This window comes from Rhopalosiphum maidis, chromosome 2 (assembly GCF_003676215.2).
Source record: "Rhopalosiphum maidis isolate BTI-1 chromosome 2, ASM367621v3, whole genome shotgun sequence".
Lineage (NCBI taxonomy): Eukaryota > Metazoa > Arthropoda > Insecta > Hemiptera > Aphididae > Rhopalosiphum > Rhopalosiphum maidis.
The window spans coordinates 27,825,431-27,843,415 of NC_040878.1; the positions used below are offsets into that span (position 1 = coordinate 27,825,431).

Sequence of the window (17,985 nt, forward strand, 5' to 3'; positions counted from 1 at the left end):
TTATATTAATTAGAATTATATATATTATTATTGTCATAAAAATTATATTATACGTAAGCGCACATTTTATTGTTCTTGCATGTAAATGGAATAAGAGAGGGCCAAGGCCCGAGGATGTTTTCTTTCGTCAAATGAAATTACTTTAATAAAAGAAAATTATAATTATTAATACATAATATGTAACAAAATATCTTATAATTTCTTAAATATAAGTAAGTTTACGTAAATATACATTATAATATAATAATATATAATATATTAAATATGAATATTCATGGTATGTTATTCATAAACCATGCATCTTTTCGTTATCCTCTTGACGTGTAATTATTATAGCAATTAATGTAAATATTAGTACATTATTTTTGTAAACAAAAAACTACTATTGAGCGATGACTGGCATAAAAAACAATAGGTATTTCGGGATTTATAAGAAGCGAAATTATTGTAAAAATGAGTATATCTGTATAATACTCATGACGTATACTTAAGCTGCAGTGTGCAGTAATACAATATTATAATATAATATAAATTATAATATTTCTACGTAGGTAGGCATGGTATGGTATAAGTATAAATGATTAGAATAATATTAACTATATAGGCATATAATATAATAACCACCAGCCGGTCTCACCGATGATACCCGAAAAAACCGGTCACTTGTCGAAACGGAACGATTTCCAAACAACACCCACGGGCTTACTGCCTGCCCCCGCGGTCAGTCACAAGTAACATCTTCACGGCGGATTATTTGCCGCCGGCGCGCAACCGGAGTTTTCGATGTTTATCAATCCGGCGAATTCGCGACCTGTCACGGTTACTCATTGCGTCATTCGTGTACATCCTGTGCCGATTGCACAAACCCCCCTCACTACCACACCAACACTATCGAGTATAAAATAATAATATGTATTGGTACACAATGGACGTAAGCTGCACAATTATGTGTATTATACCGCGAGTATACATAGCACTGTAGTGCAAAGAGTATATTATAATATTATAACATAATATATTATTGTAGTTTTGCTTTCTAACCTCAAACGGACATACCTATGGCAACGCATATGCGCGTATACACGCGACCATAGAATGTCAAAGGTTTCCGCGTCCGCGTCGTGTTGGATAATGACGATGATGAGTATACCTACATATATTATCTACTATATAGGTACATAGTTTACACATATCACGCACGTAGAGAATGATAATTGGTTGGGTACGTAATAATATAGGTATACGCAGGCCTGTCTAGAAATATTTAGTGGCCCGAAGCTGCAGCCTGCAGAATCATGCAAGCGGGCCCTTATTATTTTATTTCAGGATTTCAAATCTGTTTATTCACTTTTTACAAAAACGTGCTTCCGGTACTTGGTAGCTCTTATAATTAGTATCCTTACTCGGGTAATAAGTCTTTTTTTTTGTCAAATTAAGTAAAAAAAAAAAAAGGAATTTTTTTGTGTATAAATACCTAATGATTACTAATGAATCATCATGATTTTTTGTTAATTTTTGAATTCTATTAGTTTTTTTAAAACTCGGTGGTTTGTAGAGTTTATTTTGGCTTTACTAAACAGATTACCCCAGTAATATTTTAGTTGTTTAACATCAGCTTTGAATAACTAAAATTACCTAAAAACTTCAGCATTATATATATTATATAGAGAGAATATTAGAAATCTTAGATATTTTTACTTGTGAAATCTTTTGTCTTTGCAATTCATAATGCTCTATTTATAATATCTCATATAAACATAAAATATTATATTAACAATGTAGTGTTATTTTTATATATTTATTAAATTTATGCACACCGTACGAATGTTAAAATTGTGACGGGTTGAGGATTTTTGATTAGATAAGGAAAACTGTCTTTGCAGGCTTTAATCGAATTGAAGCGTATAAGACCCCTTGATTAATTGGTAATCGGGAGTCTGTGGTCAATTTTGACCCAGTAATCTCCTCTTCCCTTCTGAACAGATCTAAGTATCACATAGGTACAGTCGGTACAGGTTAATATAATATTCTCTATTATTATACGAGTATACACTATACATATTATATGTATCATATTATCATGTCTATATAATATTATTGGCATTGCATTATTGTAAAGGACGATTTTGTTATTTTCTACGTCAGTCCATCGACACGGTTTCGGTTATTACTCCCCCTCTTTTATGGAATATTATTATTCAACCGATTATACCACAGAGTGCCGTAATCTCTTCATCGATATTTCAATTTTTATTACATTTATTACTCTTATTATTATTAGTATTGCGTCAATGTACCTATATAGACACTTGTTTCTCGTTGAGTCTGTCAAATTCATCGGTACGTCTTTTACCATGCATGCTATTTATTTTTAAATTGGTATTTTATTAATTTTATAATGATTTGATTTTAATATAAGTAGGTAGTATTTATTTTAATTTAATTTTTTTTTTTATCAAAGTTTCGTTATATGATGAATACATATTACGAGTGCTATGCATCATACTATTACTTTTACTTTAATTAGCTTAGTTTATGATATGTTTAGAGTGTTTACTACTTATTAGTTATTACATATTTAAACTAGTTATAATATACTTTATAACCGGTTATAAAATAACGTATTCATTCACAACTAAAATATTGAAATTTCGAATCATAGTAATGACATAAAACGATTAAATATTAATTTATTATTACATGATTAGTTATGTTATAAAACAGTCAGGTATAACCAAGGAAGTATACAAATGAATGTATAATATGTTAGTATATGTTATTGTTGCTTGTTGGTTTTTACTTGTTGGCAATATTAATGATAAAATTATTATTGATTACCCTTGCGCGTGACTATACTGATAATTGGGTAATGGTATTATGAAGGAGTTTCAACAATTTTTGTGGTTTTAATTTAGTGTTTCAATCATTAGTAGAGGTTTTCCTTTTATCGTTGTAAGTCACGTTCACGGGAAAAAAAATTGTTGGCTCGATAATTTGCCGAATCTAACATAAAATTATACAATTTATACTTTGTATACCTACATTATGCATGTATATGTATGTAATAGCTGGTGCGTACATATGGTAGTATATAATATGTATATACTATTTATGCAAATATATTATTATATCCAATTTTAGCACAGAGTTGCACAAACGCAAAATCGAATTTTTTTTTTATATTCTATGATTAGTATGATTGACCAATTTGCAGCTTACTCCGTAATCGTGTTTCCCGCAGTTTAAAGGTGCCGTTGCAATATAATATAAAGTCAACGTACTCGATGATGGCTGATTTATGTTATGTATAGACTGTATAGTGTATAGCACAGGAAAAATCATATAGTAAATTCGTACCTAACTTATTATTCTTATAGTACGTATAATATTACCAAATATGAACAACTAGCCGTGTACCAATATCACATATATATAAACAGTGTTAGTATCTTTATACATTATATTGTTCTAACGACTTATCACAATGTAGATAAAATATATTTTATTCAATTTTATTCAACTTTAATTATAATAAGCTAGAAGAAATTTGTTTATCCGCAGGTCGAGCCATATGTTATAATACGGTAGATAAACCGTGTACATCATGTCCTGTACGCGCACCTATATATTTGTTTTGATCATCGTTAATTATCATTTAAATAATAAGTTAGGTAGGTATAATATTATAATATCGTTTGCTGGTTACAGTCATCATGTGTTTGTATTATTATTTATATTCATGTAGATGTGATGCATTGTTCATTGATTGGATACATAAATTATGATACAATGTCGAGGTATAGGAACCCATTACCTATTACTCGATAATACGGTAACAGCTAACAATACTTACATCACACCTACAATATATTATTGAAGCGCGTGAAACCAAATATTAATCAATCGATCTATTGTCGGGTAGACAATAATGTGATGTAGGTATATAATATATGTGATTGTTGTGTACAATATACATAATATGCATCTGCTGTATACCTTCTGTGCATAGATAATTCTTATGTTGTTCATATTATACCTATACATCGGTTTATTGTTGTTATTGTATCGTACACGCACACTATAGAATCAGACGACAATCACGCGTACATCGATGCCATATATACCTAGCCTGAGACAACAACCCGACGCTAATCTAATAAATCGCAGTGTTGCGCATGATCTACCGTAGCTGCTGCAGGTACACAAGACTTAATAATTTTAATTTTTTTCTTAGGTACTTGTACAGCAATAACGGATCGTGTATTTCACGCAGTCGTCCGTTATATTTTGAATTTACGTAATGTCTCACCGTTATTACGACGCTAATGTGCGAGTTTACACCGACAATTAATTCTATGCAGTCATTCTCTTCTGCTGATTATATTTCCGGTAGTCACCATCAAATACAATATATTATTTCGGTGTTGAGACTTTCGCTGTATGATGGCGTGTACAGTGTGTTGTTGTGTGTGGGCATCGTTACTGAAATTGCCGTTTTAATATTGTTATAATGCCTGTATAACTATTATAATTATACTCGAATTTAATGTCTGACAAAGTAATATTGCTTTTCGACATCTAACACAGTTACCCGTGTTCCACAATAATACATTTCAGACAAAGTGCATAAATGCCTAGTAGCATTTTAGAGTGTAAAATCAAATTATTTTAAATAGTCGTGAGTGATAGAGTGATAGCTGCAGATGTATTAAACGAACAACATCATTAGTCTGGAATTAAAATTCAAGGTTTTTTGAGCATTGCGACGCATAATATAGCAACCAAAGTGGATGCGTTCCTAGAATGTTTTGTAATAACTAATAAGACGTATTTATTTACCTAGAAAAATAAAACTTGTACAAGACGTAAGTATCATAATATTATCACGGCGATGATTTCAGTGCGATACATATAATAATAATATGTATTGTAATGACGATATACGAACGATAATAATATACGCGGTCGGTCGTAAGCCAACGTGGTTCTGCACGTTTTGCCCGGGAACCGAATTCTAGCAATTAGAAAACAATAACAAGACATATACGCGTATACCTACGAGTTTAATTTCTCCGAAAATAATAACTGAATTAGTTATAAATTTTTGCGAGAAACAAAAAAAGTCCCGCGTGAGAATCGACGTAAATAAAAAAGATTTTCTCCGCATTTACCCGTTTCCCCCCACACGCACGCGTGCACACGTATAGACGTGATATTATTATATTAGTTGACAAACCAGAGACCTTTCTCCTGCCAACAGTCGCCGGTCATCACGACGACGACGACGACGACGACGACTACTACTACTACACGATGGTCGTTCACCTGTGTGCCGCTGCCGATATAATAATACGCACTTCGGCGAGCGGCGGCGGCTGTATCACTAAATCGATTAACCGGCTATTTCACCGGGCCGCGTGTCGTAATCCTCAGCCGGGACGGGGCCGTTTCGATATACCGCGCCGTAGTGGGTATTATATATTATTATATTATATTATGGATACGCGCGGCGGCGGCGAGGACGACTACCTCTCTACCTACTGCCACATTATTCATACACGCCGCGGTTGCAGTGTACAAGTGTATCTGATATAATACGCGTCGTTATGCGTGCGCCGTACCAGCGAACGAGAGAGAGAGTGATGTGGCGTGTTTTCGGACGCGGCCAAGCCGAGTTCTACGGAGAGCGGTTTTTTCTCCGCATCTATCACATACAGGATGTAACAAATTGCGCGTGTATTTATCGAAGTTTTTAAAGAGTTTTATTGAAATGTATGGCCATAACTTTAAATCCGACCATCACGATGATGTTAACTTTTACCGATATTGTTCTCCACACATCGCCTCGAGCCGTGTGTGTTCGCTGTAGGTACCCATTACGCTAGTAACCCTCACTATATCCAACCAATATTCTAGTTTACCTCAAACCCCCTCTAACGTGGTTAAGAGGTAGGTAGTATATCCATAATCGGGGATGACAGTTATAAATGCTGCAGCCATCGACTTTTTCTAACTGCACTAAATGTTTAAATTACCACCGTTGACTTTTCCCACACTCGCGTGAAATGCCATTTCGTTACTTAATAGTTAAAACCTAATAGTGATACTCGAACCTAAACGGACGTCGGTTTCGACACGTAAAATCCGATCGTCGTCGAAACGCCTGAACTAACCGCTGCAGACGCACGATACGGTTTAATTATCAACCGGTACTGTGGCGTCATGAGAATGCCTTTCATACATAATGATTTTTTGTTACAACACTGGCCTCATCCTCACCTGACGTCACTTGGTGTGACTTATATTTTCTGGTATATTTAAAAGGCTAGAGTTAAAAACAAAGATCATTGCTGCATTTCCAATTATTGTCACCCTGGTATATTACGTTGAAGAAAATTTAGGATGAACTGGATTATCAGTTGAATATTGAAACAGTTATTCGTAGAGGAATAACTTTAGACAGCGATCAGGAGAGATAAAAGTACAGATTAATCAAAAATGTTTTCAGATTTATAGTTTCAACAGTAAATCTTTTTGAAACTTTATTTCGTTACACCCTGTACCTATTTTTCCTACGACTCGTTTAAAAACAAACACGTGCGGCAGACTCGGACGTGAAACGAATGTATCCCGTTTTGTTTTATTAGTGTTATTCTTTTTCCTAGGTTTCTTCTTTGTTATAAAAACCTACCAATAAACTTTTTATCGGACGAGTGTTTTTTTTAATAATTGTCGTGCACTCGTAATTTGGAGGTGTACTATACATTAAACAATTAAACACATATTACTTGTTAACTATATGGTGCTTACACGCATGTGCTTTAATATTAGCGGCAGTCATTATTATGGTTGTATACATTATTTATAAACAGTCAACGATGTTAGTGTAAATATTTTATGTTCAACGGAAGTGTAAAGAATATTTGTGCTGTATATAGTATATAGAACTATTATTATTATCACCTTAAAATGTTTGTTTATTTTTTGTGCGTTTTAATAGTTATACGTCTTAACCGAATACCACCCATGTTAGTATAACAGTATGTTACATTGTTTCTATTATATATTATTTGCATATTATGAGTTGTTGGATATAAACTATAGACTGTGTTTAGGTGTTACTTCTACTCGTTTTTAAACATTTATAGTACCTACATATTTGTAAAATAAAAATAAAACTATAGTTGGGTTTAAAATACTATCTATATTATAAAAATATTTATGATTAACTTTTATCGTCCAAAGCGAAGCTTATGAGTATTCTAATAACTGTAAATATTATCATATATCTATGTACGTAAATGATAATTTAATTGATATAAATGAAGAAAAAAAAACAAAAATGTTCAACATGTTAATATTTTTCGACAACTCGACTGTGGTTGTCGGTATTTTAGAATAATATAATTTATAGGCATTAGGTATATACTTCTTCTTTATATGTATGACATTATATTTATAATACTGTTCTACCTTGAAGTACCGACGATAATTATTTGATTCCGCTCACAGATATCATACAAATAAATACACTGATAGTTGGTGCATATATTATTATTATTATTGTTATTTTATAGGTAGACCGTTTAATACGATATATGTATACTACCTACTGTGGTTGAACTGTTTACCGAAACGCGATTGTATTGAATAACGTATAATATCCGCAATAAGAAATAATCTCTCGTTAGTTTATATTATATAATTATGGTAAATAATTGTAAATGTTATGTGTTTATTAATATAGTTGTTATTATTATTAGTTACCACTTTAAACATATTATGGTGCCTATATATTTTACCTTTTATACATAGATATAGAAAATATTAACGTTACAGCGACATAATAATTTCTAAAATATGCCATCATTCATCAATTGCTGGCTTGCGTATGTACGTATACACCCTAGATTTAAGAAAAACAAAAAGGAGAAAACAAATTGGATCAATAATCTAGTGATTGAGAAATATTAATAGAATTATGTATCGAGTCGTCAACGTCCACCGTACGGTGGTTTTTCGATCGATCGAATTAAATTATTCGTAAAACAAGGTCGGCGTAGCTCCATAACAGACTAGGTGTATATATATATATCAGTATACTTAGCACAACAGTCGTATCGATCGGACAAATTGATTGTTAACGGAGACTATACAATACAGTGACGGTGGAACTCAAATTCACCAGACGAATTATTATTCAATGGCGATTACTATCGTAAGAACCGATAAGAGAAAATGAATTGCAAAATCGTCGACAAATGACAGTCGCGTGTGACAACTAAAAAGTGTGTTGTATGTACTATACAAATGGTATATTTTTATCAGACTAAACAAAAAGATTGGAATTTAAACGATGTATTCTATAAAGTTAACATTAAATAACGAAGACATTAAAAATATATCAACTGTGAATTATGATTCATTAGAAATTAGTATGGAAAATACGTTCCCAAATGTTTGGGAATTATTATTATATTACTGCTACTTATAGTGTCTTCTATATAGTACTTTCTACCTATAAATATAATCGTTATAATTTTATAATTCTGATTTGAGTGATACAGATATTTTGTTTTATAATATTCTGAAAACACTTTTTTTTGATAACTTTGATTAAAAAGTTTCTCTACTTAAAATTTTTGAAATTTAAATAGGAATTATAGTTTTTGTAATATTGTGTGGTTTTTGATATTGTCTGAAAATAAAAATGTAAACAACCTTTAAGATTAAACCATGAACATTATAAAATTAATCGAAATCTTCTTGAAATTTTTTTGTATGAATGTTATAATTACTTTTAGCGGCTTTAAAATTTAAATTAACAACCTTCACCGAGTTGAGCGAAGCGAAACGAGTACCCAATGTCCAGTTCTGTAACCTGTTCGTATTCAGTTTTATGTAGAATCAAAGCGGAGCGAGCAATACAATGATGTGCTGATTTCTTGTTAGAATATAGCTTAATGAAATTTATTTATATTAATGTTATTGGGAGTCACGACTTATATACATTTTTTTGTCATCAAATATATGTTTTTATGTAAATGAATTTATTAATTATTTATTATTTATATATGACTATATTATAATGTTATGTATTTTTCGATTAGGTGTATTCAAGGACATTAATCTAGAGCGTTTCAAATCGATCAATCTATACCTACCAAAATGTCATATTAAAAAATAATTTAAGCAAAGTAAATAGACAATGTTGAAAGTATAAACTAATTTATGTTTAGTCATACACTTCAAAATCAATTAAATACTTATTTTGAATTTAGTTCAATAAATGCCTGATTGCAATGTGTTATTCCGCTTTAAATCAAATATTATTATTACGAATTTAAACATAAAAAAAGGCAATTTAACATTTTAACATACTTTTGTATAGTATTATAACAAAAAAAAAAAAAAAAAACAGCTCTTAAAACGTATAAACTGGATTTTATGGAACTTGGTAAACGTTGTTTAAAAAAAAATTTAGATTTAATGAATATTCTCTTATATAAAATATTATTCGACACAACTTATTTATGTACAGTAATACAACTTAAATTAGCCTTACGGTTCTTATATAAGTAATGATTTATATATTATATATTAGGTTTATAATTTTATTACATAATAGAGTGCAGATAAACAGTAATATAGAGCTATTGACGCCGTCTTGTTTCTGTCTTACTCAATGATTATATGTATATAGTAAATATTTATGTATTGTATATTTTGTATGTTCATTAATTTTGCATGACGTCTTTATGATATATAATATATTATATGTGTAGTTACTATGATAGCGTTCACTAATTTATTACTATACAAAAAACTTTCTAAGTATTCTATTTCTGTTTGTTATAACGTCCTGGATCCCTTTTTGGAGTTGATATTTACACAACTCTAATGTTTACTTTCAAATTGTAGCAAAAAAGATACAATTCATTCTTGCACAATTTTTGAATAAATTTTAATGTATTGTATAAAACTTAATATGTGTTTTAAAATTATAGCATGCATGATGAACATATTACAACTTTGTGTAACGTTTATTTCGCATGTCATTCTTTATAAATTAGGTATCTCCGTGCCGTCTATAGTATAAATGCGCAAATCATTAAACGCGTTTTTATCTTGCATGATTTTTATGGAAAGAAAAAAAAACTGAAGAAATGAAGTTAAACCTATTGTTACTCATGTGCACCCAACTTGTAAACTATTATCGATATCCGGTTATTTGACGATTAAAAAAAATAAAAACAAATATAATTTGAAATTATGCAATTGGATTTGAGTGCATTAAAACGTGCAATAACAACAATTGTGCGAAACCATTGACATCTAAATCCAGATGACAATTGTTTTTTGTCGCAATATTTATCCAATTCCAATAATTCACCTATATAGACAGTTTAATACTATATGCAACGCAACGCACGACATTATGAAACTGATTGTATATTCGCGGTATATATTATGTGGTAGTAGTTGTTCGGTGTACTCACAACTCACAGGACAAGCAATTAAAATAAAAATGACAAGAAGGAAATCGTTAAAATTGAAATTTACTCACACATACCAAGTCGTTAAAATATTCGATTCTTGACAGTTGACAGCATTTGGCGTCTTCGTGGCGTTACTCCGATTTAAGTATATATATTTATACGCATTATACGTATATAAAGTTTCCTTGTCATAAAATTCCGGTTTTTTTTGTTCGTGTATTCACTATTTTGACCTGAAAAGAAGATTACAACCAGTCATACATTATTTATAAAGAACCGATGGATGTAAAGTTTTGTATACTTTCTATATCCGTATGTATAATAATAAGAAAAAACAGATCGCGGGAGAAAGTGTTATATGAGGCATAAACCGGTCGCACCCAGTCTCGATTTACGCAAAGCGTCACAGACCTGTTATCATCACAGTTGACCAACTAATACGGTTTTATTTGACCTATACGTTATGCATTCGCCTTATGTACATTAAAATTGTTCAAATTGTTGAAGTTCCTCGGTTAATTGCTTTTCAACATGATTACTAGCAGTGACGGCTACGGAAGCTCGTATAGATGATGAGACATTTGAATAGGGCTTGTGACGTGGCTTGTATCAGGTTTAATGATTCCCGCGTTTGCGTATTTTAAATTTATTTTTATAGACCAAACACATAAAAAATAAAAGTATATTGATTGATTGAAACGATGGCATCGAAAACGACCATAACTAGAAATGTTGTTCAGGGCCATACAAAACACAGCACTCCGGCCGTCACCTATGCCTGCTACTTACTATAGTCTAACTAATTTAATGATTTACAAACCATTAGAATTTTTTTCTCACGCGTACAGATGTTTAATTATTTTTATGTTTAAATGCTAGAGTTATTTTTGTCACACACATTATTATAAAATACGTGAGATGTAAGTATATAGAAAACTAGAGAATAGGGGCACATGCAAATATTATAATGTATATATTAGTATCATCGCGTTTAACGAGTAATTTATTTTAAATGATTCAGAAATTTTATTTTGAATAGCTATATTAGTTTTAAAATGTGTTTTGATGTCTTCATTATATTACTAAAACACCTACTACTATGGAAATACTCGTATTTTCGATTTTCCAACAAAACTGTATTTTACATTCACTCCAGTATTTAAATTAACGAATAAAAGAAACACTTTATAATATCTAAATTATTATGTTTATCAGTAGATCGTAACAGTTATGTGATGATTCATGGCGAATATCATAACCAATCGATAATCTATATAAAGGACTGCGCTCTATAGATAAATACAGCAACAATTATAATTTAATACAATATTATACTATAGCGGATACAAAACTGTTTTTTCAAATATTTAATTGGTTTTTCAGATGATTTGATGGTGGTGATTCCTACCAGCATGCCGGCTGACGATGGACGAACTACGACCGACTATCGACGGCAGCGCAACGCAACCTCTAGGCCGGTGGTCGGCACTCTCAGGAGAACACCGATGCCACCACTTCACCGAGGAGGATCCGGACTGGTTTCGCTGGACACGCTGCCGGACACTGATGAGACGTCGATGCCCCGGGTTAAGAAGAAGATCAAACACAAACGGACGTGGGATGAACCCGAGGCCCAAGGATCGGAAGTGCGAAACGCCACGTCCAAGAGACCGGACCGGATCAAGACCCGTAGGAGGTTGTTAGTACCGTCGTCGAGCACAGCTAGGGCACTTCGAACAGCGGCTGTGACGTCCCTGCAAGAAGACCCGTACTACGATTTCGGCAAAAAGATCAGATACCCACCGCAGCCGTCGTCCCCACAATCCACCGTAGATGGACTCGGCACGCCGTCTGACTCAGAGACTAGGACGTCGCTCAGGTTGCCGGTGGTCGTCCAGCAGGTGCTGGACGCCACGCCCCGAACCAGAGCGCTACCACCACCTCCACATAACCGCAACCATAGTACTGCGACAACGACCAGGCGACCCACAGAGAACTCGGCTGCGGGGGCAGCGGAGTGCTTGTACCCTAGATTCACCAGACGGAACAACAAATCGCGAGCTCGAAGAGACGTGCGGTGCTTGCCGGAATCGGACGTCAGGACCACGAGGATAATGTCGACCGTTGTCACGTCCGTGTCGGTGAAGGGTAGCCCGCAGAAAAGAAACGACTCTACCGTCGAGCCCGATCAACATCCCATCGAGAATCACCGCCCGGAAACCAACAGTGGTAGCGACGCGACCGGCGCGTACAATTTCGGGCCGACTACGACGAGTTCGGAACCTGCGATCGCCGTGTCGGCGTACCCGAAATACCTCCGAAACCGGTACCGAAACATTTCGCTGCCCGAATACTTGGAAATCACCAAAGTCAACCAGAGACGGTTGAACGGTTCGACTTTGGCTGGAATCGCGTCCATATCATCCACCACTGCCTCCACCACTACCGTATTAACAACAGCCACCACTCCCACAGTTACGACAGCTTCCGGTCTGTCGTCCCCGGATCACCCAGTCGTCGGCACAACAGAAACGTCGGACGCGTCCACTACCGGCGACCGGTCTTCCACCGACACCTCTCAGCCGCCACCCACCGACTTGCAAGATTTCATCTACCTGAACAATGGTACGTCGGAAGCACCTGTCGACGATATTGCCACCGATGTCGCCGCCACGATCGCCTCCACCATTGCGGTGGACACTGCCATCGAAGCCCGCCAGAGGAGGCCGCTGCTACAGCGCAGCAACATCACCAGACCGTCAACCGAACACGACGTTGGCGTGGTATACCCGGACGGTCTGGCCACTTCCGTTTACTTTTTAACGTTTTTAGCCATCGTACCGTTGGTGTTGGTGATCATATTCGCGTTCAAGCTGGCTATGCGGCGAAAAAAGAAGAAGGTGTTCGATAGTTCGGAATATTCGTCCGAATACAATCGCAGCCCGCTGGACTTCAATACGATCACTTCATCACCAATCACCACCAAACTTCCCAGGGTGCCACAGCACATCGTGTGGGACGCCGAAAAGGCGCCCGTCGTCCCGGTGCCCACGGGCAACAGCCACTGGGAGTTCCCCCGGGAAAAGCTGCGGCTCCAGACCATATTGGGCCAAGGCAATTTTGGCCAAGTGTGGAAGGCCGAGGCGGACGACATTAGTGGACACGAGGGCCTAACCAGGCTTGTTGCCGTGAAAATGGTCAAGGAGGACGCAGCGTCCCGAGAGAGAGAAGATCTGATCAGAGAGCTAAGTATTATGCAACATCTCGGGTCGCATCCGAACGTCGTCACGTTGCTGGGATGCTGTACGGAGAAAGGTATACAATACACAGAATATAATTTTATAAATACGTATATTTTATCTTACTGCATGCTATTGCAAGTGAAAACCACGATATTATAATAATATTATCGTTTCGTGTTTGTTGCAGAACCGTATTTACTGATCATGGAGTACGTTATGTACGGCAAACTATTGGCGTTCCTCAGAGACCGACGGACACGATCGCATTATTTTAATTTTAGCGACTCCACTGCTTCACTCACATCTAGAGATTTAACCATGTTTGCCTATTGCGTAGCACGAGGAATGGATTTTCTGGTCTCAAAAAAAGTACGAAATGTGTTATTTTACGCTTATATAAAAATTAAAATGTTTACACCTATCGAATCAAAATCAAAACATGTTATTAATCGGTGTAAATCCTTATCAATTTGTTATTTGATATACTATGGAACGTATCTATAATATATAATTTACACTTGATTTTAAAAAGACTATGTCATGTAATTAATAGTTAAAGATTAACTAAAACGATTAAAAATATTTGTAAGTATAATTCCAGTAACAAGTTATAAGCTAATTAATCATCACACCTCTTGGTGAGCTAAAGTGAGCTCAATAAAACGTAAATTATATCAAATAAATAATAAATTACTTTTTGTTACAAACCGTTGATTCAGCTTACTTATATTCAATAAGATTATTAATTGATGATATTGTTATAATAGATAGTACACAGGGACTTGGCCGCGAGAAATGTATTGGTTGACCATAATAAATTATGCAAAATAGCCGATTTTGGTATGTCTCGAAATGTCCGCGACACTAACCAGATTTACGAACAAAGGCATACAAAGGTATGACTCCAAAATATACTAAGAATAATGTTATAACTGTTTTGTATAAAGCAATTGTTTATACTAATATTTGAATTTGCAGGGTGCTTTGCCTATCCGTTGGATGGCTCCGGAGTCGTTACATTATAGTATATTCACATACAAGACTGACGTGTGGAGCTTTGGTGTACTAATGTGGGAAATTGTCACTCTAGGTAAGTAAAAAGTGACTCTTGTGAGCTTAACTGACTACGATATTTTTTTTAAATTATTTGTGATAACTATTTAAAAAAAAATTATTTCCATAATTTAAATTTGGGCTTTATTGTTACTATTAATTACAGATAAAATGTCTGATAAACTAAATTTATAAAATATTACATTGATTTTGTATAATAATTTTAGGTAAGATAATTTCATTAAATCGGTTATAATATAACACTTATTATTGCAAAAATAATAATCTTTTTTATAAAAACTAATATGATAATACTTAATCTATGAGAAAATTATTTTTAAATTGGTTTGATCATAGTATACCTACTCTCAAAAATCAATTAAAAATGTATTTTTATTATCTAATTAATTTTATGTCCTGAGTTATTTCATACTATGTTACTTAATATAATACTCAATAGTCAATATAAAAATAATGTTTACTCATAAAATTATAAATTTTATTAATGCATTTTTTTGACCCCTTTTGTGTTTTTCAACGCCACCACCATTTTTGGGGACGTATCTGTGACGTAAGACTATTATTATAAACATATTTTCACATCTTTGATACGCTTTAGGTTCAACCCCTTACTGCACGATGGGTGCACGCGAAGTAATGAGACGTGTGCGTGAAGGCTACAGACTTGACAAACCAGCGCATTGTCGATCCGAATTGTTCAGGGTGATCACCAAGTGTTGGGCGGCCGACCCGTCTAAGCGACCCACGTTCGCCGAGTTGAAGCAAGAGCTAGGCGCACTCCTGGAAAACCCAGAATTCGAGGGCAGCTACGTGGACCTGGAGAGCCTCGTCGATGAGTCGGACAGTAACGCCAAGGACAGACAATAATAATATTATAATATCGTGTACGCATATTAATATGCAGGCCGAAGTGATCTCGCTAGCTGGAACGTTTTTATCGATTTCTTTGCAAAAGAATCACAAAAAAATTACATTATTTTTTTATTTGTTGTATGTTTTAACAGTTTTTATTACATTCCTTTTTGATTTACATGGCATTTAAGTAGTTTTATACTTAGAACAAAAATATTGTAGACACACATGATTATTTTAGTCTGTTTGAATATGATTTATTTTAATTTAATCGTAACTGAAAATATCACGATTAAATACATACTCGTAGTATGTAATTTAAAAACCATAATGTTATTTAAATATGATATATATATTTTTTTTTACCTAAAAGTAGCGAAGTGGAAAAGAACTGATTTGTTTTTGATGCAATATAAATTAATATGATTGTAACTCAATGAACATATATATATATATTATATATTATGTATATAATATACTACATAGTATTTATATCAATAGATTTTTAGATTTATCTGTTTATACTATATGTCAGTTGTAAATGTATAGTAAAATTAAAATGTAACATTAATTTTTGTTTAATGATAAATATAACTATATTTGATGTGTATTTATTGCTTATTTTGTTTTATCTGCTTCATTTCAATATCAAGTTATTCAAATTAATATTGTAATAATGAGAATTTTATTATTGAAGTACTGAAGTACAGAATTTTGATTTATAGTCAAAATTAGATTATTTTTATGTATAGCCCCGACCTCGTCATTGAGTAGGTTAAATGCAATTAAATTTTAAATCAATACATGCGTAAAATGATTCTATTAGCCTATAAGTACTAACTATATTTATATTCATTTTAGTAAATTTATTGACTTATTGTTATAGACATAACTAGAGCCATTCAATTGAGTGGGCTCAAGCCCATAATTAAAATGTTCAATAAAGGGAATGGGTTATAGTAGTTTTCAATTCATATATTTCATTTTAGGTTGGCTTGAGAGGCTGATGGGTGGGCTAAGCCCACTCAAACCCCACTATTTACGTCTATGCTTACTGTACATCTAGTTTGAATTTATTTTTGCAAAAAACATCATTATATTATTAATAATTATTATTTATTATTATTTATAGTTTACTATACATTAATATCATATATATTATTATTATTATTGTTATAAACTTTTGAGGTAATATCGACTTACCGTAAAATAGCTACAGTGTGAATAAGTTATTTTACTTTATAACATCATTAGTCAGTAGCTTAAACTGAATCTAAATATTTTGAAAATTATGTTGTATTTAGTAAAATAATAACGTAAAAAAGTTTTGAGTCCTTATTCCGAGTCATATTTTTTAAATAATAACAAAGTAGTTAAAATCTTTTAAAAAAATGTGATGATGTTTAGGACACCCTCGAAATAGTCGAACTACCCGTTAAAAATATTTTATCCATGACTGTTAATTACTATTTGTTATCGCAAGGTTAATATCCTTTTCCAATACTAATTCCTAATTATATGTTATACATTATAATGTACCTATGCACTTAACCTAACCATACGGTCTATACTACTCTATAGTAAATTAAATGATCAATGGTAGGTTTCTGTATTCTATATGTTATATTATTGAAGAAAACTATAAATTATTAATACTCTCTAGTGTCTACTGTAAAATAGTAGATATATGGTACTAACATTATAACCAGAATTTGCCAGGAAAAAATGATCAAATATAAAATACAGTGTAATATATATTATAGGTTTATCTTGATTTTGTGTAACTCAATTCACGGAAAAATCAGTATCGGCGTACCTACCTCACTTTGTGAACTATCTTGACCGATATGGTAAATCCACCTATGGATTAAATATGGCATTTAAAGAATTTGGTATATATTTTAAAACTACTTAAAGAACAATTTCTACAATTTTCGTCTAAGTCAGTCGAATAGTTTTTTAGTATATAAGCTACAAATATATACATACATATTTTATATAATATATGGATTATACGAGTATATGTCTCTTTTATAACTCTAACCAATAGAAAAAAAAATATATATCCAATTTTCATAAGCCAAAACTAAATTTATGTATTAGCCCTATATTTGGGTTGAAAAACGAATCTATTACACTCCACGAGTCTTAAGAATATGTGGTAAAATTTAGTTATAACAAAAGCCCGAATTTATATTCAATAGAAATCTATAAAATTTGTTGATTTATTTCATAAAATCATAACTATTTAAAATAGTTTTTTTTTTTACAAATTAATAAACTATATATAGTTTATATGGTTTTGAATAAAAGTATTA

General features: G+C 32.9%; 1 protein-coding gene across 1 annotated transcript in view; it reads left to right on the forward strand.

The window, feature by feature from the left end:
* Positions 1 to 16,070, forward strand: part of LOC113554494 — a 51,463-nt gene extending 35,393 nt beyond the window's left edge. The window contains exons 2-6 of the mRNA XM_026958374.1: positions 11,883 to 13,814; positions 13,929 to 14,110; positions 14,509 to 14,637; positions 14,720 to 14,831; positions 15,414 to 16,070. Coding sequence (XP_026814175.1) covers positions 11,883 to 13,814; positions 13,929 to 14,110; positions 14,509 to 14,637; positions 14,720 to 14,831; positions 15,414 to 15,682 — 2,624 coding nt within the window. The 3' untranslated portion in view covers positions 15,683 to 16,070. The remainder of the gene's footprint in view (positions 1 to 11,882; positions 13,815 to 13,928; positions 14,111 to 14,508; positions 14,638 to 14,719; positions 14,832 to 15,413) is intronic.
* Positions 16,071 to 17,985: the final 1,915 nt, after the last annotated feature.